The 23,515-nt window shown below is 39.1% G+C and overlaps 1 protein-coding gene across 1 annotated transcript in view; it reads right to left on the bottom strand.

Moving 5' to 3' along the window:
* Window positions 1-1,576: 1,576 nt before the first annotated feature.
* Window positions 1,577-23,515, bottom strand: part of SLC16A9 (solute carrier family 16 member 9) — a 68,227-nt gene continuing 46,288 nt past the window's right edge. The window contains exons 4-8 of the mRNA XM_060033769.1: window positions 11,499-11,594; window positions 5,034-5,951; window positions 3,598-4,387; window positions 3,406-3,466; window positions 1,577-1,824 (exon numbers count right to left, since the gene is read on the bottom strand). Of these exons, the coding sequence (XP_059889752.1) occupies window positions 4,200-4,387; window positions 5,034-5,951; window positions 11,499-11,594 (1,202 nt within the window). The 3' untranslated portion in view covers window positions 1,577-1,824; window positions 3,406-3,466; window positions 3,598-4,199. The remainder of the gene's footprint in view (window positions 1,825-3,405; window positions 3,467-3,597; window positions 4,388-5,033; window positions 5,952-11,498; window positions 11,595-23,515) is intronic.

Raw genomic sequence — 23,515 nt, 5'->3', positions numbered from 1 at the left:
GTCTCTCCAAGTATTATCCATGTGTTATTCACAGATCTCAGATCATTTTAACTGATTGTAGTTAAACTTACTCAGAGGCATCTTACTCACTGGCATTCTTCAGACACAATCAACTATAGAACAAAAGGTCCCAAGATTGTTAATATTAATGAAGGAGAAATTATATGGCACTGCTCATGTAAGTTGTGTATTTATGTGTTTAATATAACACTCCTTCCAAGTCAAAGAAAAAGGGAGACATTCTTTTATTAAAAACAGAGCTCTTGGGCTTCCCTGGTGGTGGAGTGGTTGGGAGTCCGCCTGCCGATGCAGGGGACACGGGTTCGTGCCCCGGTCCAGGAGGATCCCACGTGCCGTGGAGCAGCTGGGCCCGTGAGCCATGACCGCTGAGCCTGCGCGTCCGGAGCCTGTGCTCCACAGCAGGAGAGGCCACAGCGGTGGGAGGCCCGCATACCACAAAAAATAAAAAAAAAAAAGTAAAAAATAAAAAAAAAAACAGAGCTCTTCATTTCCTGTAACGTCCTGAGTTGAGATAATCCTACAGTGATTACTAGAAGCTGAGGCTGTCTGAGGTCATGGGCCTCTCTGGCTAGTACAAGACAACTGCCATCCTGCTCGGTCATGACCTCCCAGAGCAGGAACTCCTGATTCTTGGGACTGTTTCTCATGGGGACTTTAAAAGTTGGTGGCTGAACCTTCTCCCCTGAAGACACGGTCACCCTAGAGAAAATTAGATCACCAACCGGCTTCTAGGAGGCCCATCAGAGAGAGAGAGAGAGAGAGAGAAGGAGAGAGAGAAGGAGACAAAGCAGAAAGCAGAAGTGAGATGTTAGAGTCAGTGAAGACTTTCTTATTTCATATATTTCCCCAAATCAGCCCCAGGCACTTGGAATGTCAAGAAATATCTTGAGTCACAAAAGAAAGATCGTATTCTAATCAATAAAATTTAATTATTAAATCGGTTTTTTAAATGCTTAGGAAATAGGCAAGTTAAGAATAATTATTTACATAAACATGACTCTTCTATTCCCTAAAGGACTGGCTTTATAGCAACCCTCCCAGCTAGGCCCCATTTTCTAGCCACGTTAGAAATCAAAGGGTTTGCTAGAAACCTTTCTCATTTTGCTTTTGGAAATTACTTGTGTATGTTGTTTATGTCGTGGCAATTATGTTTCATACCATACAAAGAGGGTCATAAACCCCATCTCACAGGGCTATTATGAGGGATGAATAATATAATGTGATTGGAACAGACCAAGAATTCCATTAATGAGTAGCAAGATCAATACTAATAATTCCAAAGGGGCGTCTGTCTCCCTTTCCTCAAAAGGATTCTGTAGGACTGATATTTTAGCTTTTTGGAAGGCAATGGTCAAAATGGTTTAGCAAATTGACTTTTGAATATGCTAATATCTATATCACCAGATTCTGGATCTGAAGTGAAATCAGAGAATTCATATTCTTACATTCAAGTAAAGTATGACTGTAATTCGGGGGGCTAAGAAGAAAAAAGGCAACCACACTGAGGCAAAACAAACAAAAAGTATTTTATTGTAACTTAAAATTCATTCCCTAGACAATGGATAATGCACACACTGGAAGACATTAGTAGACATGGTAAAGACGCACTTGGACAAGTATCAACATTGATGAATGTGGGGATGGCATAAAAGTTAAGAAAAGCGCTTCCCTGGTGGCGCAGTGGTTGAGAGTCCGCCTGCCGATGCAGGGGACACGGGTTCGTGCCCCGGTCCGGGAAGATCCCGCATGCCACAGAGCGGCTGCGCCCGTGAGCCATGGCCGCTGAGCCTGCGCGTCCGGAGCCTGTGCTCCGCAACGGGAGAGGCCACAACAGGGAGAGGCCCGCGTACCGCAAAAAAAAAAAAAAAAAGAAAAGTTAAGAAAAGGTTATTGGATTTCCCGAACATGATATTGGCAAAAAGAAACTTTTATCACAAAAACATTTCCTTTAATTTTTTTTTTGAATGCTATTTATTTTACTTACTAACCTTGACAGTGACTAAAGAGTGAGGCATAGAAAAGTTTCCAGAAGTCTGAATATGGAGCAGAAGTCCAAGTGCTTTGGGGCCCCATTATTGGGTTATTGAATAGGATTCACTCAGTTATGAAATTCCCCGCACTCCAGGTTTACTGCCTGGAAAAACACTATTTACCGACCTCACTGAGGTGTTGTGGGGATTCATGCTTATAAAGTGCTTCACGTGCCTTTGAAGAAAGGCAACATAGAAGTATAAAATAACCTTACATATTTCAAAAGAAATGAAAAGACAATTTTGGCACAGTGGGAAGAGTGACTCCTATTTAAAGAACCAAACTTGTCCATTTATTAAAAACCCCTCACCTCAATGGGTTTTTGGTTTGTTTCTTTATTTAAGAGAAAAAAAAATGTTTCTCTGCTGTCAATCTTAAAACAGTCATTCTCAACTCAGGTTGTGCTCTCAGAATCACTTAAAGAGTTCATTAAAAATACAGATGCTTAGCCCACAACCTAGAACTACATAATCAAAGTCTACTGGTGGTACTCAGGCAACTACATTTTAAAAAGGATCTATAGAAGATTCTGATGCATAGCAAAGTTTTTAAAACATTTCCTTAGAAAAATGTCAACATACTAAATGTTGATTTTCTTCCTAGAACATTTTGCTTAAGAGTGAATAAAGTTGGAGGAGGGTATCAATGTCTTATTGCCTTTTTCCCTTCCCACGTACTGAATAGCACACAGGCTCGGAGCACAACGTGTGCACATCCACACACACATCCAGACACACACAAATTTTTAGTTCTGCCCTTGAATTAAAATTGGATAGTGATAAAATCTGATAGTAGCAAATAAATGCTTCACTGACAAGACATGCAAGGACTTGCAACTCATCCCCACTGTGCCCAAAGCAAATGGATGTTTCCCATTTGCCAGAACGGAATGGTTTAAATATGCATTTCCAATTTGGAAACAGGTAAAATCAGCACTTCTTGGGAAACATCAGCTGAGCGGATGCTGACAAACAAAAGTGAGCGAGGTTCCAGCGGCCAACCATGAAGAAAGGCTACAGTAACTCTACTCCTCTGTTTGGAGATTGCCTGCAACTCAGCAAACACCTTAGGAATTGAAAGGATGTATCCTCAGTGGGCACCAAACATGTGGGTGGTTCATCAAGGTAAACAGAGTACAATGAGTCCCCTACACACAAATGAGTTCCATTCTGAGAGTGCATTCGCAGTCCAATTTGTTTGTAAGTTCAACAAAGTTAGCCTGCACACCCAACTAACACAATCGGCTCTATAGTACTGTACTGTAATAGGTTTATAATACTTTTTCACACAAGCAATACATAAAAAACAAACACAAAAAATAAAGAAAACACTTTTAATCTTACAGTACATTACCTTGAAAAGTACAGTAGTACCAGCTACATCATCACTGCTTTTACGCTTGCTTCTGGACATCCTGGGCTTGAAATAAAGATACTGTACCACTGTACCCTATACAGTACTGTACAGTCAAGTACACAAAAGCACAACCACTTGTAGAGGACGCACGCACATGACAATCTACGCCAGACACGTGAACTAACTTACGTGATTAGACATGCGAACGCACTTCCTATCTTTGAAAGTTCGCAACTTGAAGGTTCACAGGTAGGGGACTTACTGTAATGAAAACTGCTGACGGTAGTTTAAAATATCATTTTTAAAAAATGATCAATTTTGTGCCACCGCAATTCTTAACGCTGTTTTAGGAACCCCTTTCATTTCCTGACTGGCTCGAAGTCTTCTATTTACTAGCGCGGCTAGCAGAGAGGAGAGAGTGATTTAGTCCCTGGCAGGCTACACACATATCTCGTCACGCTGCTTGCACCAGTTCTGAAATAGCTAGAGTCTCCTCTGGCTGCCTTGCAATGGAACTAATGGAGTCTGCAGAGAAATCATATTTCTTTACACAGAGAAAGCCTTCTGAGGCTGGCCAAAATGATCACAATGTCCAGAACTCATCAATAATAGTAAAACAGAATAGTCCCACTTCTTGGAAAAAGGAAAAAAGAGAAAAAAAAATATAGGAGATAGAGGTTACATATACAGTACATAGAGAATAGGATATGTAAAAAAAAAAAATTCATTCAGATCACGCACAGTGCAATTTTGCTATGAGAAAACAGTCCTCAGTGCCTTCCAATATTCCTCTAAACATTAGAGGAATTAGAGGCAACTTTGTACAAAAAGGTTGTTGGAGCTGGCTTGGGGAGTTGCTTGTTGCACGTATCCCAGGAAGGCAAGGCTGCCAGCAGCAGAATAAAACCTCCCAGCAGGACGCAGAAGCCACTAAAATAAAATGCAATGTCATAGGTGTGGGTCCAGTCATAAAACCAACCTGAAAAGGGAGGAAGAAAAAAGTGAGTTTGATAGACATAGTATGAATAGGAATACTCTAATTTCATCAATTTATATACAGTTCGTGGGATTGACATATACACACTACTATATATAGAATAGATAACTAATAAAGACCTACTGAATAGCACAGGGAACTCTACTCAGTGCTCTGTAATGATCTATATATGGGAATAGAATCTAAAAAAGAGTGGATATATGTGTATGTATAACTGACTCACTTTGCTGTACAGCAGAAACTAACACAACACTGTAAACCAACTATACTCCAATAAAAAAATTAATTAAAAAAATTTATATACAGTGTAGATTAGGATATATATTACCCAATCTACTCCCTAAGTGGCCTAATGGGAGTTAGAGGAGGAGGATTTCTCAAATAGTTGGACAAGAATAAGCAGGCATTTTGGGTTTCTCCCAGATGAAGAATAAACACAGATTCCTGAGCAAGTGTACTGGCTTTTCCAACTACGTCAAAGTGATTTTGAATAAATCACGATCAGGAGACATTCCACGCAGATTTATGTTGTATAAATCTGTGCTATTCTTACACTATGAATTTCTGTATCCAGAGATGTTACAAAGAAGAACAGTACAGTGGATTGACTTTAAGATAAATATCTTACCAACAATTGGTGGTCCAAGGCTATTTCCAAGTCCAGCAAAGAACATTAATATCCCGTAGGCATGGGCTAATTTTTCAATTCCCACAGTCTTCGTGGTCACATAAGGAAAGATGGACCAATTACCAGTAAGAAACCCTAGGATCCCAGAAAGTAGTGCCAACGTGACATAGCTTTTGGCAAATGGAATTGCACACAAGGCCAGGCTCATAATTATTAAGGTAGCTACGTAAAGATATAAGGTATTAATCCACTTGAAGTCAGCCAGTATCCCTAAAATGAGTTTACCAACTGCTGTCATAATGCCAATAATGGAAATAAGTGGCATAGGAAACTCTTCTTCTTTCACATTTGAACTTCTTGCTACATCTTCCATAAGTAATGAAGGTGGAAACCCTCCGATGTCAAAAAGAAAGATGGCAATGAAGAGTGCTGAAAATACTTTGTTTTTAAAAAGAGCCACAGTTTCTTCACAGTAGTTTTTATATAACGGCCATTTCCTCTTGGCAAGCTGTTTGCAAAAATATGTCCGTTCTGCAACTTTCTTTTTGTACGTTTCAGTCTCTTTTGTGTGTGCCATTGTTGTTGGGTTTTTATGAAGTAGACTCTCTGGTTTCCAGTCACCACTGGCTAAAGTGCTCTTACATGTTTCCTCACCACGGTAGGTCTTTTCAAGAATGTTTATGTTTTCTTCCAGGTTCTTTTCTTTTTCATTGTAAATCGAGTATCTACCTGGTACCTTTTCCAGAGCTATTTTTTCAGGCAAAGTGCAATCAGAGGACTGAAGGGGTCTCATCAGACTGCCACAGGCTAATATATTTAAAGCTAAAGCACCTACAATCAGCAGGCATCCATCCAGTCCATAGAACTCAATCAGCAGTCTCTGCAGAGCAGCGTATATAAAAAGTCCAATGCTTGAACCTAAAAAGGAAATGGTAACTGTTTAATCTCTTATCATTTGGGGCTCTCAGGACAAGCATTATTAGTATTACAATTTGATTTCTTTTTTTCACTGGCATTCATGTGTGTGCCTTCATATTAAAATCACAGCAAGAATGCTGAAGGTAGTAACAACAATAGTGACCATTTATTTTAAGAATTCGCATTTGTATGTCAGACACTGCGTTAAACACATTACATCGCACCATCTTGTTTCATCCTTACAATAACCCTATTGGGTAGGTCCTATTATTATTCCCAGTCTACACTTGAAGTGACCTAGGGCTAGAAAGTTTGAGAAATTTGCCACACATCAGAGAGCTGTAAATGCCGTAAGAAGGATTCACACCCAGTCTGACACCAGGAGCCCAACGTCCTTAACAAATACCTATGCAACTCCTTTTTGGGTACTTAAAAAAGTACCAAAAAAGTACTTTTCTGGCTCCATGTTATGTATGCATTCTTTTTGGAAGAGAAAAGTTCTCACGTTTTATTTTTTGAGATGAAGGATATATTTTAGTTTTAGGATATTTATAGTGGTTTGATAGCTCAAATCCATTGCTAATCACCAGAATGGATGCTTGATATTAATAAACTATGAGAAGAGTAAAGTGAACTCTGACAGAGTATTAAAATTACAAAATATGCCTGGTTTGCACATTTGGGCAACACTGTAAATACTCCATTTTTTAAGCATAGATCACACTAACCACACTGGAATGGAAAGTTACATTAGCCCAATTAATTTGCAGTGTTCTTATATGGCTCTGATTTCAAGTTTTTGATTGTTTTAAAATTTAAATACCATTGAGAAATGTCACGTGAAAACACAGGAAAGAAATAAGTAGATCTGTAATAAAAAAAATAGTCTAAATAGGTTGATCATACTTTTTAAACAGTCTATACCAAATTATATCAAAACCCCAATAGGATGCCAAGTTTACGGTAAAAACCCATCAAAAATTCTTACAAATAACCAAATGGCTTTGTCTTAGAGTTATAACTTTTTTTTTTTTTTTTGGTACTACAGTTCCCTTCCTAATATATTTAAAGTTAACTCCTTCATCCCCAAAGAAAAAAGACTTCGCTTGCAAACGTTAATTAATAGCTCACATTAATGTAATGACAGCTAAAATAGTATCTTTTTGTGGCTACCAAGAAAGTGTCTCTTTGCTGACTACTGAGAAGTTATAAAAGTAGATGAATTGAATTCTGCCTTATCTTTTTAAAAGTGGCACATACTTCAAAAGTTGAAAGCCTTTCAGAAAACGAACAAAGAACTGAAAAGAGGACCTTTCATATAATTCCATACTGCATTAGCATCCATTCATTATTAATTCATATTTTTCTCCAACACCATTTCTTTGTAGAAGTTCTAACAAAGTGCCGTATAATTAGACACTTAAAAATATTCTTGGTATTTGGAGAGTTCTGTATTTTGACCTTAAGTTGAGAAAATAGATAATTCCCCTTTGCTCACCAACTAACTTTATCTGTCAACATCATGAAATATAAGGGAAACATATAAAATCAATTCAATAGGTTTTATCAGACACCTATGATATGCTAAGTGTACGACAGGGCAGCGAAATAAAATTCTACTTTGGACACTAGTTTCTTTAGCCCACAGCCCATGAGAATGTAGTTATGGCTTAGAACGATGCAGGAGGGAATTCCCTGTGGGCCAGGGGTTAGGACTCCACACTCTCACTGAAGAGGGCCCAGGTTCGATCCCTGGTGGGGGAACTAAGATCCCACAAGCCACGATGCTTGGCCAAAAAGAAGAGAAAAAAAAAAGATGCAGGATTCTTTCAGGGCAGTGAAGAGTAATTAGAGCTCTCTTGTGGAACTGTGTAAACTGTAAAACCGTAATTTTTAATCTTCGAAAATAAAATCCCAATTTAAAAATCAACACAATAAAGGGAAAAGTGAAATAAAACACTAATTATGCTTCCATGCATGCCTAAAGTATACATTATCACAAAGAGGGAGAATATGAATTGATGTTCAGGGAACCTGAAACAATAAGAGATACACTCATGCTTTGATTAAGACCAGGGGTCAACAGACTTTTTCTATAAAGGGCTAGAGAGTAAATAATTAAGGCATAGTGAGCCATACAACCTCTGTCACAAATGCTCAACTCAGCCCTTGAAGCGTGAAAGCAGCCAGAGAAGAATCATGAAGGAACGAATATGGTTGTGTTTCAATAAAGCTTTATTTATGGACACTGAAACTTTAATTTTACCTAATTTCATGTACCATGAAATATTCTTCTTTCAATTTTTTTTCAACGAAACAAAAATGTAAAAACCATTTTTAGCTCACGAGCTGTCCAAAAACAGGTAATAGACCAGTTTTGGTCCACGGGCATTAGTTTATCAATCCTTGTTCACCAGGGATTAAGATCGTTTCCCCAAAACCTCCATTTCATGCCCATGTTTCTTTCTTTCAACTGGATCACAATATTTCAACTAGGTCTCATTATTTCTTTTTTTTTTTTTTTTAGATTTTTTTCTTGACATGGACCATTTTTAAAGTCTTTATTGAATTTGTTACAATACTGCTTCTGCTTTATGCTTTGTTTTTTTTGCCCCGAGGCCTGTGGGATCTTAGCTCCCCAACCAGGGATCAAACCCGCACCCCCTGCACTGGAAGGCGAAGTCTTAACCCCTGGACCGCCAGGGAAGTCCCAGGTCACATTATTTCAACTATATTTTGCTTTTGGGTTTTTTTTTCAATTAAAGAAAAACTCTACTGTGAGTTTTGTTTTTCTTGTCACCACTTTCACTGAAGGTGGATACTACAGTGTGAAGGTTTGTGTCTCTCCAAAATTTGTAAATTGAAATCTTAACCCCCAGTGTGATGGAATTAGGAGGTTTCTCCTTTGAGAGGTGATTAGGTCATAGGGTAGAACCCTCCTGAATGGGATTAGTGCCATTATAAAAGAGAACCTCAGAGAGTTTCCTCTTCCCTTCTGCCACATGAGGACAAAGGGAGAAGGTGGCAGTCTGTAACCCAGAAGAGGGCTCTCAGCAGAATCTAACCACGCTGACCTCGACACCCTGATCTCAGACTTCCAGCCTCCAGAACTGTGAGAAATAAATTTCTATTGTGTACAAGCCACTCAATCTATGCAACTTTACAGCAGTCTGAATAGACAAAGACAGTGGATTCATGCTGCTCCTTAACTTTGCCTCATCTAACTTCCTATGTGCTACAACTAAAAACTCCGATTCCGCCAAATCTAGATTGTCCACAGTCAATCCATTTTGGTTCAGTGTGCCACAGCCCAGTCTCTCATGCTCTCGTCTTTAGACTGAGTGAAAGCAAGAGCAGCTCTCTCAGCATACAATTTCCAACATCTTCATCACAAATAAATTCGGACGTTAAAGGAAACCTAGGTCATAATTATAATGACTAACACTTTTAGAGCCCCTGCCATGTGCCTTACACATATGTTCCTTCAATATTCCCAATGACCCAATGTGATGGTGTATGGTCAGGCCACCCAAGATGGCTGTTCTCTTGCTCTCTGTACATCCCCTGCCTGACCAGTGCCTGCTTTACCTACACCTACTCGCATGACTGACCTTCCTATATACTGGCCCCAGGCCCCACCTAGGGATTGCTCTTATCCAAGGGGTGGGGAGGTGTGTGCCTCTCTGCTAGTTTCCTGGTAACCAATGAGCCAACCTGATGTCAATTCCCCTATAACTGGCAATCTCCCCTCCCCACCCCGGGAGCGAAAACCCGCATCCATGTCTTGCCCACGCTCTACCACACACCTGGGGCATCACTCCAGGATCTTGCTTTGGATTTGTAAGCTCCCCCCTTCCATTAAACCACTGATGTCTCTGTCGCTGACTCCAGGCTCTTTCTTCTGTCTTGAAGCTGGGCAAGCACAGGCCTTACAGGGTGCAGCCCAACAGATGGGTGCTATTATTATCCCCATTTTACAGTTCAGAAAACTGAGGCGTAACAGTTAATTTCACAGAACAGGTAACTTGTCCATCACCAGACAGCTACTGAGTGACACAGAATTCAAAACCAAGCAGACTGGCTCCAGGGTCTTGGGCTTGTCACTACGTTTTAGTGCCTCTACAAAAAATACAGTATAGGTAAGACCTATTATCCATTAAGCTGCCGGCCCTGCTCTCACACTCCCTCCCACACTTGTGGGAGATGCTGTCAGGTTCTTTTTTTTTTTTTTAATTATTATTTTTTTTACATCTTTATTGGAGTATAATTGCTTTACAATAGTGTGTTAGTTTCTGCTTTATAATGAAGTGATTGAGTTATACATATGCATATGTTCCCATATCTCTTCCCTCTTGCATCTCCACCCTCCCACCCTCCCTATCCCACCCCTCCAGGTGGTCACAAAGCACCGAGCTCATCTCCCTGTGCTATGCGGCTGTCAGGTTCTTTAAACTGCCTTCCAACTGCTCTGGCTTCTCCATCTTTTGTTTTTTCTCTTTCTTCTCGCAGTTCTGCCTTAGCCATGCCCTCAGACTCCGGTCCTGTTTCCTCCTAGGGCATGATTCACATTTCTTTCCTGGCAATGCTTCCTTAAACCACCTTGGGGAAATATCCAGCTCGATTTAATTTGATGTGGAAGCACTCTGTTGCCACTGCATTGGCCTCAGGAACAAAACATTAGTTTGGATCCCGCTGCCAGATACACTACTGAAGTACTTCAGCTTATCTGAACGTCTGACCTCCCAGGAATATCTACCCATGAACAAGTAGCAATGTAAACTTAAATACAAGTTTTAGTAAGCTTGGCAGCCTTATCTCCTAAGCAAACTCCTAAAGCATTGGCCACAGAAATTTTGATAAGTTCTCTAAATAGCTTAGAAAAAAATCCATCTGAAAAGTAAAACACCACTTTACAATATCAGAGCAAGTCCAGAAGGCTTTTACACTTACACACACACACACACACACACACACACACACACACACACACAGCCGCTCCCCGCCCCACCCCGTCATTAAAAGAATAACCAGTGTAAACAGTCTGTTGTTTGGATATGCAAATAGAGCAACGAGATGTATTCACAAACCAGTACTTTGGAAAAACCCTAAGTTCCACAATAAATGGAGCTGGAGAGGTGTCACAGCATTGTTCTTCCTGACAATGGCCTGAAGGGACCCATTTTCCTTCCATTTCTCCTCTCTCTCCCAGGGATCAGGTGCTTTACTTAAGTGCTCTCTGCTTCTTTTAGCAAGGCTCTCACCAGCATGTGACTCTCAATTTACTGGACCCATAAGTTTTCTTTTCCTATATTATACTGGACATCTCATGCCCCAGCTTTTTCATACATGTATCTTTAGGGTTTTTTGAAAGCTACACCCATATTTACAGGGGAAAATAAAATTTCCTTCTAGGACTAGAGTAAAATAAATTGTGCTACGTGAATGGCAGCGGCGGCATGGTTGGTTAAACATATCTGTGCTTTGTAACTCCTAACTTTGATTAGAAGGCTAAAGAGTAGCAATGCTGTACTTATATTGAAAATGTACCTGTTGAAATCAGGCCAAGTGCAAGGCCTCGGCGGCTGTCGAAATACTGGCATGTAATGGTCACTGTTGCAGTGTATAATAAACCACATCCGAGACCTAAACACAAGAAGACATTGCACAAATTAAGCCAGACAGTATTACTTCAATGCAAGAAAAAAAAGAGGTGTAATTAAATAACTCTAATAGGACATTCTGTTACTAACTGGCTAAAACTCTTCAAAGTATGGGTTCCTAGATCCCTCTGATGTTAGTTGTGCAGTTCCAGTGAACACATTGGGCAGCCTTGGTTTTCACTCCACACCCACCCTGAGGTCAGGGCCCAGTCAAAAAAATAATCCAATTTCTAAAGCATGAATGAATAATGTAAATTTAAATTAAGACATTATGGAGAGATAGAGAAAATGGTTAAATCACACACCAAATAGCAAAATTTAATCAAACTTGCCCATTAAAATATCTCTGTCTCTCTTCCACACCTTTACCCTTGGTTCAGTGTTCTTCCTCCTCTAGGTCCTCTAAACAATTTTATAAAATCCCCTTCACATGCCAAGGTATTTTGCTGGACTTCATAGCCTGGTACACCCCAGTCTGCAAAACAAAGGCCCTCTGGCGCTCTCAGATCATCCCATCATCGCAAAATGTATATTTATAAGGTTTTATCTTTTAGAGATGCAAACTACCTCATTTAGGAGTAAAACATCATGTCTTTAGTTTACAATATCTTTGAAAAAAAAAAAGAGGAAGAAAATGCAATAAAATATTAGCAACGGTTACATTTAAGTGGTGACCATATGGTTGCTTGCTATACTATTCTCCACTTTTCTGTAAATTTGAAATTCTTTTACAGTTAGAAAGAAAAACCCTTACTACTCACTATCCCTTTCTTGAGACCACAGGGCAATATTTAAGGCTGTTTGTTGGCTTAATCTTTTTCTCCCTATTAAGTATCTAATAACCCCAGTTTTGTTTTTCATAAAAATTTCCTCTGGCTTCTAACTCATAACATTTGCCTTTCTTCTGCATCATCGTCTGTTCTTGGGGAATCACCCTATAAACAACACAAAAGCCGTAGTCTAAAAACTAATTTTAACTATGACTCATTAGGTGAGTTATTAAGGTCATTTTCATTACTTTCAAATTGCGACCCGGACTATGATTAGAAAGAATACATGGGTTTAACAAATACAACGCATAAACATTTTAGGAAATTAGCATTTAACTCAGGACCCAGATGACCATCTGTGATTGCATTAAAAAGTATTCTTGGTCCAAAATAAAACCAGTATTCTTGGCTTCCCTGGTGGCGCAATGGTTGAGAGTGGTTGAGAGTCCGCCTGCCGATTCAGGGGACGCGGGTTCGTGCCCCGGTCAGGGAGGATCCCACATGCCACGGAGCGGCTGGGCCCGTGAGCCATGGCCGCTGAGCCTGTGCATCCAGAGCCTGTGCTCCGCAACAGGAGAGGCCCGCGTACCGCAAAAAAAAAAAAAAAAAGTATTCTTGAAGAAATCAGATAGATGAAAATAATTATACTTTAAATAAACCTTTTAAAATATAGCACACTTTTGTATGATTTAAGGGAAGAGATACTATCTCATTAAAACATGAGTTGGATTGATTTATACATTTATCATTATTACATATAATATACTTCGATGAAATAAGACCTGTTCCTGAACAATCAATTTTGTGAAGCCAAAAAATGTCACCCTTAACTAAAACTATATTTCGGAAAGCCTTTGGAGAGGGAATGAATTTACTTTTGTGTGATTTGGTTGTCAGGGCTCTGTCAAATGGTAGGCATTAGGGACAAGAAAAAAAAAAAGGCATTTCTGATTAATAAATGCCAATGCTAGAAAAGTTAAAACAGTAACTTTTAAACATTTTACCTTAGACTAAAAAGAAAGAAATTTTAAAAAACTATTTCAAGGCCATGGGTTTCAGATAAGATCATCTCATTTTTTTTTAAGTAGCAGAAATTTGAAATGCTTTTTCTCTAAACTTTTCAAAAAGCAGAAGGTGACATGATGCTTTCCCACATCTGTATTAGGATGACCTTAAACCACCAGTTATTAAAAAGATGGTCCTCAAGGTCTTTCAATGGAGTCCATGAAGTCAAAACTATTTTCACGATACTGACATGTTTCCTGCTTTTTTCACTGTCTCCATTTATGCTATTGGTGCAAAAGACACGGTGAGAAAAACTTCAAGAGCCTTAGTACAAATCAAGATATTGGTATCCAACTTCATACCTTATATGTTTCATCACCACTCACTCACTCACAGTAAAAGCAAACAAATTTTTTAAAAATGCTTCATCTGAATTACAATTGTTGCCGAGAAAAAGCACGTATGCAATTGTTTTAGTAGCCAGCTAAAGTAGCCACTTTTTCCATGTAACCCTGTATGTATTTGAAAGAATGTCTGACAGACACAAACTATGGTTACTCAGACTTGAGTATTTGGCAGACATTTTCTTGAAAACAAACAAGGAAAATAACTGACAATAACTGTTACCAATGATAAAATTTGAGCTTTCCAGCAAAAATTAGAATTTTTGGAAACTTTTATCCAACACCATGATTTGACAGATTCCCAACACATAAAGATTTTCTGATAAGCCTATTGGTGATACTAACAAAAGTGATTTTTTAGCTGTTGTTTAATAAAATGTGTCAACATTTTAAAGTTCTTGCATAACTCAGAGAACCAATATTTTTCACATAACCAATTCATGATGTTACAAAATCAGACTTGAATGCTGACCTATTCAAAGTACAGAATAAACAAACTGATTTAATATTACAGAGCACGGAAAGTATATTCATGTGGTTTCAGGTTCCATATTGCAATTAACCCTCGGAAAATTATCATACATCAAGTTTTGGGATAGTATCAAAGAAGAGTTTCTACAGTTACCTGAAAAGACTATTGAAAACCCCTCCCTTTTCCTTTGTGTGAGACCAGATTTCCTTCATAAACTTCAACCAAAAAAGCACATTGCAATAAACAGAGTACGGAGAAGACATGAGAATCCAGATGTCTTCCATGAAGCCAGGCATTAAGGAGATTTGCCAAAATGTAAAACAAGGCCATCCTTCTCACTAAACTTTTTCTTTTGGAAAATAGAATTGTTTTTCATAATAAGTATGTTGTTTATGCTAACATGTACTGAGTTTGTTATTATTATCTTTAAATGAATTACTAAACAAATATTTTTAAATTTCTCACCTTTTAATACAGTAAATTTTAACAGAATAAATATAAATAAGTAATTCCACATAATTAAAAGTTCCTTGGGGTCCTAAATAAAAGGAGTGTAAAGGGTTCCAGGAATATAAAGTTTGGAAACCACGGCCTTAAAGCCTCCTTTGGTCTCCAATCATTTTAAATAATTAATTAATTAATTTGGCCGCACCACGCGGCTTGTGGGATCTTAGTGCCCTGACCAGGGATTGAACCTGGGCCATGGCCATGAAAGCACTGAGTCCTAACCCCTGGACCGCCAGGGACTTCCCTGGTCTCCAATCTTTTTTTTTTTTTTTTTAATTTAATTTATTTATTTATTTTTGGCTGCGTTGGGTCTTTGTTGCTGCGCGCGAGCTTTTCTCTAGCTGCGGCGAGCGGGGGCTACTCTTCGTTGCGGTGCACAGGCTTCTCATTGCGGTGGCTTCTCTTGTTGCGGAGCACGGGCTCTAGGCGCGCAGTCTTCAGTAGTTGTGGCTCGCGGGCTCAGTAGCTGTGGTGCAGGGGCTTAGTTGCTCCATGGCATGTGGGATCTTCCTGACCAGGGCTCGAACCTGTGTCCCCTGCATAGGCAGGCGGATTCTTAACCACTGCGCCACCAGGGAAGCCCCTCCAATCATTTTTGATCAGACTCCTATCAGTGAAAAAATTTTGAGAATCGATCTCCAGTATAAGCATAATCATTTTTAAAATGAAATACCTAAACTAACGATTCAAAGCATAATCATTAGCAAAATATAATTGTTTTCCTTTACTTACATAGGTGAAACTAAACATATTTACCTGTTCTAGCATTTCCTTTCCATACCTTATGTTTCATTCCACATACTCTGGGTGAGACCACAACCTCAGAGGCCTCTTTTCCCTGATCTCCTCCCATCAAACCATACATCACGCTCTTTATCACTCCCACTGCCTCAATCATCAACCTCCCACCGTGTGAACTACCACTGCCTCCATTTACCTCCTCCAGATCTTTTCTGTTCTGAACAACGGCCTCCTAATCGCCATCTCAGCCTCCAGTACTTTTCCCACCAATCTACTGTCTAACCCACTGTTATACAGTTCTCATCACATTACTCTCCTGCAATAACGTCCAAATAAACCCTCCATCATCAGGTCTCTGTTGCAAACCAAGCTTTGACATATTTGCAAGTCCCCTCGTGACGTGTGCATTCCTTAAACAAATATCTCTGAAAAGACCCCTATTATCCACTGTATCTCATGCCTCTGAGCATTTGAGCTCCTGGAATGTCCTTCTCCTACCACCCTCACTCCTTTTCCAACCCATGCCCACCTGATCACATCCCACCGGCCCTTCAAGACTCAGCTCAAGCACCAATTCCTGCATGAAGTCTTCTTCTGCAGCCCTTCTCCCGCAGATACATACTATACCCACACTGAATGCTGCTTTCATTTTATAATTGCACTTATTTTACTGTGTTACAAGTTACATATGTACAAGTCTCCTCCCCCAACTAGACAATGAGCTACCTGAGGGCAGGCTGTGTCTTATTCATCTGAGTATCCTGGTTCCAGGTCTGAGCCTGGCACAGAGTGTTAAAGTTATTCTACTACTTTTTCCCATAAAACTCATTTGAATTCCCCAATGTTAAGTCACATTGGCTAATTTCAACCATTTCTATCTATTCTTACTCTGGCTGCCACTCTCTCTTGCATTTCTCTCTTCCTCTCTGTGTCTCATTTCCTCTACTCATATAACAAACACACACACACACGGTATGTATGTATGCTTGTGAATATATATTTTAAAAAATATATCTTTACATCTGCTTTACAATTAAATGATGCTGATTTTTTTTCACTTAGGCCAGAAAATAATTCTTAGCTGTAAAAATATTTAAGATTTTTTTACTTTCACAATAATTCATGTAACAGGATGGCATCATTAGAATACAGAATTAGAATTATATCGTTTGAAAAAAAAGATACAACTAATTTACAACTTGTATGTATTACAGGATGATGGTTTGGGCAAACCACACTTAACAGCCTCATTTCCTCATTTTTCTTAATCTCTATCTGTAACTAAAGAACACCCAGATCAATTAAACTGATAAGAGAGATATAAGAAGAAAATATAACTGAAGTAAAACACTCTAATATGATAAAATGCATGTAATTCAGAAATATAAAGCAAGCATCTCTAAGGAAACAGCATATGAATAAAACCACACAAAACGGACAAGCAGTAAACATTGGAAATTGTGTACAGATTTTGAAAATTGTCTATGAATTGTTTTTAAATATTCTTTCATTATACACATATTTTTGTGTATATAACTAAACAGACATCTATCAAGCCCCTACTTTTATATGTGAATATTTCCTCCTGCAGTATTATCTCTATGAAAAGGGAATATTTTACTAATAGTGCATTCTAATATGGCAATCTTAAAAAGTGATGAGGGTAAACTTACAGAATCCAGACTCTATGTGTAAAATAGGGGTTAGGTGTAGCACCTAGGACTTTCTTGCTTTGGCCACTGGAAGGCTCATATCCTGGAAAACCCCTTCGTCCTGGGCAAACCAGAACAGCTGGTCACTGGGTGTGCCTCTTGGGCCTGCCTCTTGGTCACCTGGGAGAATTTCCCTTTTCTATGGTCTGAAACAAGTATTTGATCACCTCTTAGAATAGCTGAGCCAGTAGGATTTATCATCTTGACCAAAGGTTAAGGTAGGCAATAGTCTATGATATTCCAGAAGTATCTACTTCTGGAAATAAAATTGTGAGAATGGAAATTTGGATGCTGAAAAAGATAAGTTTAGAGCATCCAAATGCAATTACTGTTTATGTTTCTAGCCTCAAAAAAAGTTTAGGAAAAAGTTTAAAAGTTTTAGCAGGGACTTCGCTGGTGGCGCAGTGATTAAGAATCCGCCTGCCAGTGCAGGGGACACGGGTTCAATCCCTGGTCCGGGAAGATCCCACATGCCGTGGAGCAACTAAGCCCATGCTCCGCAGCAAGAGAAGCCACCACAATGAGAAGCCCACGCACTACAACGAAGAGTAGCCCGCACACCGCAATGAAAAGTAGCCCCAGCTCGCCACAACTAGAGAAAGCCCATGTGCAGCAACGAAGACCCAACGCAGCCAAAAATAAATAAAATTAATTAAAAAAGAAAAAGTTTAAGCAACTGGCTAGCTTTTTGATTGACATGGCTTTACAAAAGCATATAGCTTTGACACTGGCTTGATTAAAGCACAAACTTTATATGCTCAGCATGAGTACCTTGAACCTGACACTGGATGGTCAAGAGCACAGGCTTGGGATCAGGCAGGCGTGGATTCAAGTCCCAACTCTATCACTTATTGGCTGTGTGACTTTCAGTTTCCTTATCTTTAAAACAATCTCATAAGATAGTTGTAAAGATTAAGAGACAGAAAAAATGTAAAAGATTTCAGTATCTGTGCTTGGCATATAACGAAGTACCAAAAATAGTCCTTATGCTGAAATATTTTTTCACTTTTCCACCTGAGTATTATGGTATTATATAGCTCTAGCCTCAGACTAATTAGAAAATCATAGTTCCTTTTTATAACTGAACACCCATGAGAGACAAAAGGCGATCTTTAATGGCACAACAAAAAACAAGGGCTTATAAAACTAACTGCTAAAGCGAATATCAGAAAACAACCTTTATCTAGTTTGCCATCACTAGAGAAGGAGAATCAGATTGTCTATGAAAGTGGGTTATGCCCTCCTCAAGCTCAATGGATATGCAGATACTAACAAGAAAATGAAGGAAGAGAAAATTGAATTTTTCCAAAATCAAGAAGAGATTATTAAGAAAACAGTAATCAGGTAGCTAAGGAACAATATAATCTGAAGAAAAGAGAAAGCAAGAAATTGATTTTGAGTTGTGCTTTTCAGAAAAGCAATGGGAAATGATTGGGAAGAAGCTTGAGCAAATCATTAAGGGCATATTTCCTGCGGCCCCTCTTCCCATTCCTCCCAGTCTCCCACCACATTTTCTTTTTCCCGATTTTACTAAAGTTATTGAGAACACAGGAGGCTGAATTACCAGGTTTGGCAGTAGGACATACAGTCACTTGAAAACCAGCAAGCTGCCATTTTATTCTAGCTACAGAACCCAAACAAGATAACATCATATTTTCAAGACAGTATTTTTTAAAAAATGGTAAAACAGAATTATGCCAACTAATACACTTCACTATTCTTTTTGATGTTTTCTATTATAAACATACCATATAACTTTAATTTTCTTTCTCTATATTATTTAATCTGTTATACAAATAGTCCTGATTCAATAGTGCTTCTTCAGTTACAAAAAGCTGCTGCTGTGCTCTTGAACTAAGAGATCAGAAAGGAACTTAAGGGGAAGGGAACAAACATTCATTAAACACCCGTGTGCCTCTCTACATACATCATCTCACGAATAGTCACAATATCTCTGTGAAGTCGCGTTAGTCTCATTTCACAAGAAATACAAACGGAAGCTCAAAGAGGCTGGATAATTTCCCAAGGTCACAAAACTGATAATGATGGTGATGCTGGTGAATATTTATTGCTTTAACTCATCCATCCACAAAACCCTAGAAGGTAGTTACTATTATTATGTTCACTTTAAAAAATGAGAAAACAGTATGTAAATAACATGTCTACAGTCCACAGCTGGCAAGTGAGTAAGTTAAGATTAACCCACACGGCCCAACCCCAGAGTTAGACTGTCAGTGCTTGCTCCTGCCTGTGCCAGATTATCTTAAGAGACCATCTAGTTCATTCCAGACAGAGGAGAATGCTTAGAATACTGCACAGAATGCATGCTCAATATACGTTATCATTAGACTGAATCTTTCTTGTTTTTTCTAAGGACTTCATAATACAGAAGGGAGGAGTTTAGACGGTGTAATAATTTCCTGTCACTTCCTTTTCAACTGGATACTCTACTTCCAATGGCGACAGAATGGAAGTGTCATTGTTCATTAAATTCCCATTTATTTACCCTACAAATATTCCACGAGCCCTATATGCTGAGCCTACTGACAAAATAAAACCACAAAGAAGTCAACCATGATAATAAGTGTTAATAATCTCCTAGCAAGAAGTAGCTCACAGGGGCCCAATAATTACTACAGTGCGTGACTTTTTAAGTATTGACATTAAAACTTTAAACTTTTAAAAAATTCTTTAAAATTACTGGAACCTGTAAAATTATTACTGAAATTAAAATTAAATTGATTTTTTACTATGGAAATCCAACTCAACTCTTTCATTTACCTTATTTTTATTTTGCTCGACTTCACTTAGTCCTTACAAGAGCTATGTGAGGTAGGTTTCTGAGTCTGCCTTCACAGAAGAGGCGACAGTCATTCTTGGAGACCGAGGGGTTTGCTCAAGCTCACAGGACCTATGTCTCCTGACCCGAAGCCCAGGGCTCTCTCCATGAGCTGACAGCCTCCTCCTAGCCACAGGGATTCAGAACCTGTTGCCAAATCAGAGTCATATACAATCTTCAGACGTGAGCCTGTTTTCTGACCCAGATTCCATTAAGTGAAGGAAAGGCCAGGATTCCAGAAGGAAGGACGTTGCAAAAACCACTATGGCAAATATATAGACAATAATATCCTGAATCTTGCCCCAAAGAGAACTACGGTCACTTATTTAGGTATCATACGCAAGGGAGAGTGGGATGCCTTTTGAGCACTGTAGGACACAGGAAATGAACTGGCACTGTTAAGTAGGGGCCTAAGGCACTTACATGGCCTACCCTTAGAGGGGGGGTCACAAGAGGGCCAGGTAATATACAGGATCATGGCCCAGGTCTGGCTCACAGTGGGTCCACTGAGTCCATGGGCCCATCCTAGTCATTTCCCCAGTTCCTGATAATTAATTGGAGTACATGTACATAGTAGTTGGTATAACCTTCTATCTACATTGTTTCTGGCCAGTGAAGTAAAAGTTACCATAGTGGGGAAAGCCAAGTGGAAGCCCTGTACGCCCCCCACCGCCAGCAGCAGCTAGTAAAGTAAGTCAAGACCAATATCAAATCCTATCTCATTAACAGAAGATCATGGGTTCATGGGGAGAAGGGACAGGGTTAGCTATTGAAAGGTTCCAACACCATAAGCCAAATCAAAATCAGTTTCACAAGCTGGTAAAGCTCTCTCCATTGCTATAGAAATTTTGAAATTTAGTTATGGGAGTTACCTAATTTTGTCTTTTTCTTTCTATATACCCTTAGATATGCTTCCAACACAATCAAATGTACATAAAATCTTAAACAATGTACATTAATTTTTTTTCTTTTTAAAAATTCATTTTTGGGCTTCCCTGGTGGCGCAGTGGTTGAGAGTCCGCCTGCCGATGCAGGGGACACGGGTTCGTGCCCCGGTCTGGGAAGATCCCACATGTCGCGGAACGGCTGGGCCCGTGAGCCATGGCCGCTGGGCCTGCATGTCCGGAGCCTGTGCTCCGCAACGGGAGAGGCCACAACAGTGAGAGGCCCATGTACCGCAAAAAAAAAAAAAAAAAAAAATTCATTTTTATCTATGGGGAATACAAATACTATGGTATCACTCACTTTGGGTCAATTTTTAAGTCAGTGACAACTCTGGATATGTACTCACAAAGGCTATACCTTAACCTTGAAACCATGTGAGGGAGTAAAACCCCATGAAATTTCAAATGCTTCGTCCAAATTTTTGGGGAAATGCCCAAATCATGTCAAGGGCATAATGATTCAACTTTCAATGTAAAAAGGGGTTTGACCTAAAAGGAATAATCCGATGCTCATACACAAGCACAGATAGCTACATTTTTATTTTCATGATTTTAGACAAGAATGCAAGATGACTATTCAATGAATACCTTCCAATTCTACACCAGAGATTAACATATTTGCATGTATAGGTTTAAACTGTATTAAGCACTACGGGGAATAAGTAATATAAAATACCAAACATATAACCTGTTCTCAAAGAACTAACAAGTGACCTGCTTATTTAGATTATGATCTGAGTAGAATTTGGGTATGTAGTTAAATTTAAAATAAACTTCAAGAGTTCTAAAAGCACTACAAAGAATTACAAATATGTAAAAGAGGTCAGGATCTGGTGTCAGACTGAATGGATTCAACCCCAAATCTCCTACCTATGTGGCTTCAGTTAGTAATTTCACTTTGCTTGAGCTTCACTTTCCCTCTCTGTAAAATGGGCTCATATGAAGACTGGATGAGATCATATGAAGCAGAGCCTAGCACACACTACCTACTGGAATATTAGCCGCTATAAATTTCTATTATTTATTATTGGGGAAATATCCCCATGTGAAAAAAACGAATATTAGTAGTCAAAAAAATTAAATTCTTTCAGGCTTGACTCAAACCAACCATCTTGCTGGAATTTGTCTCTGAAGTTTTTAAACACCAAAATCCTGAGCCGCAGCGTCTGTGTCCCTGCCTGGGTTGTGTCCGGCTCAGCTGTGCTTTTCCCTTCGCTGCCACATGTAGCAATGAGATCTGCTCTGTTCCAGTCTTTTCCTTTGCAGCTTCTCCTCCTGTTAATTAGCTGTGTCAGCGCTGGCAGGCAGCTCTTCCTCCACCCTAATATGCTGTGTTCTAAGAATTTTGCATCATTTCTGAACAAATGTCATATAGATGGTACTACGGAGCTCATGTCTAGAAAACTGGCTCTTAACATACGTTTATCAAATGTGTTGTGACTTTTCTGACACTAAAGCAAAAAAAACATGTTGATCAGGAATAATTCATTCTTTTATTTATTTATTTATTTTTGCGGTACGCGGGCCTCTCACTGTTGTGGCCTCTCCCGTTGCAGAGCACAGGCTCCGGACGCGCAGGCTCAGCGGCCATGGCTTACGGGCCCAGCCGCTCCGCGGCATGTGGGATCTTCCCGGACCAGGGCACGAACCTGTGTCCCCTGCATCGGCGGGCGGACCCTCAACCACTACGCCACCAGGGAAGCCCTAATTCATTCTTTATATAAAATGTTTGAAACTGTTTAGCCTTTTATCGGAATTTCATTTGGAAAATAGCAATCCTTCTACAGATTTATAACTTATGTTCCTCTGATTATAACCCAAATCATTTCTTAACCCTTTCATTACTTAAGCAAATATTCAATTACATTTTACTGTATAATAGAGTGGGCATAATATTTTTATGATCTAAAATAAAATATTTCATTCTATGTGACTAATATACTTTTCTATTTGTTCAAATTGAATATGAAAAACTAGAACAACTTCTGCCTACACTGTATTTCAACTGTTATTCCCTGCAATTGTATATAACATCGGTGTATTATTAAAAAATTCTAATTCCTAAACATTTGGACTTACATAGAGGATACACCTGAAAGTGATTATTTGATTTACAAAATAAATTTTTATTATTTAAAAGAAAAAAGAATTCAGTTCTTTCAGACATTAAGAAGAAACTTTGAAAGGCTGAGTCTTTTAAAAATTCCCCACCAACAGCTCCTAGGGATCCTGAGTCTGGTGATGTTTGACATTGAATACAATGAGTGCAATACATCACAAAAGCATTCCCCCCAAAATTGCCAGTGCTCTCAGGCCCTGAGCCCTGGACCCTTTCCTCTTCTGTAACCAAGATCATCATTAATCATCCCCACCGCTCAGTTTTCTTCACTCATGCCTTACCTCTAACAAAAATAATCATTATTATTACGTGCTTTAAACTCTGCTTTTTACTTCTGCTATCACCTTGTGGTTGGGGCCCTGGTGACAGGTGCTGTGGAACAGCAAGGATG

This window comes from Delphinus delphis, chromosome 16, assembly GCF_949987515.2.
Source record: "Delphinus delphis chromosome 16, mDelDel1.2, whole genome shotgun sequence".
In the NCBI taxonomy this organism is placed as follows: domain Eukaryota; kingdom Metazoa; phylum Chordata; class Mammalia; order Artiodactyla; family Delphinidae; genus Delphinus; species Delphinus delphis.
This window is presented reverse-complemented; position numbering and strand designations above follow the sequence as displayed.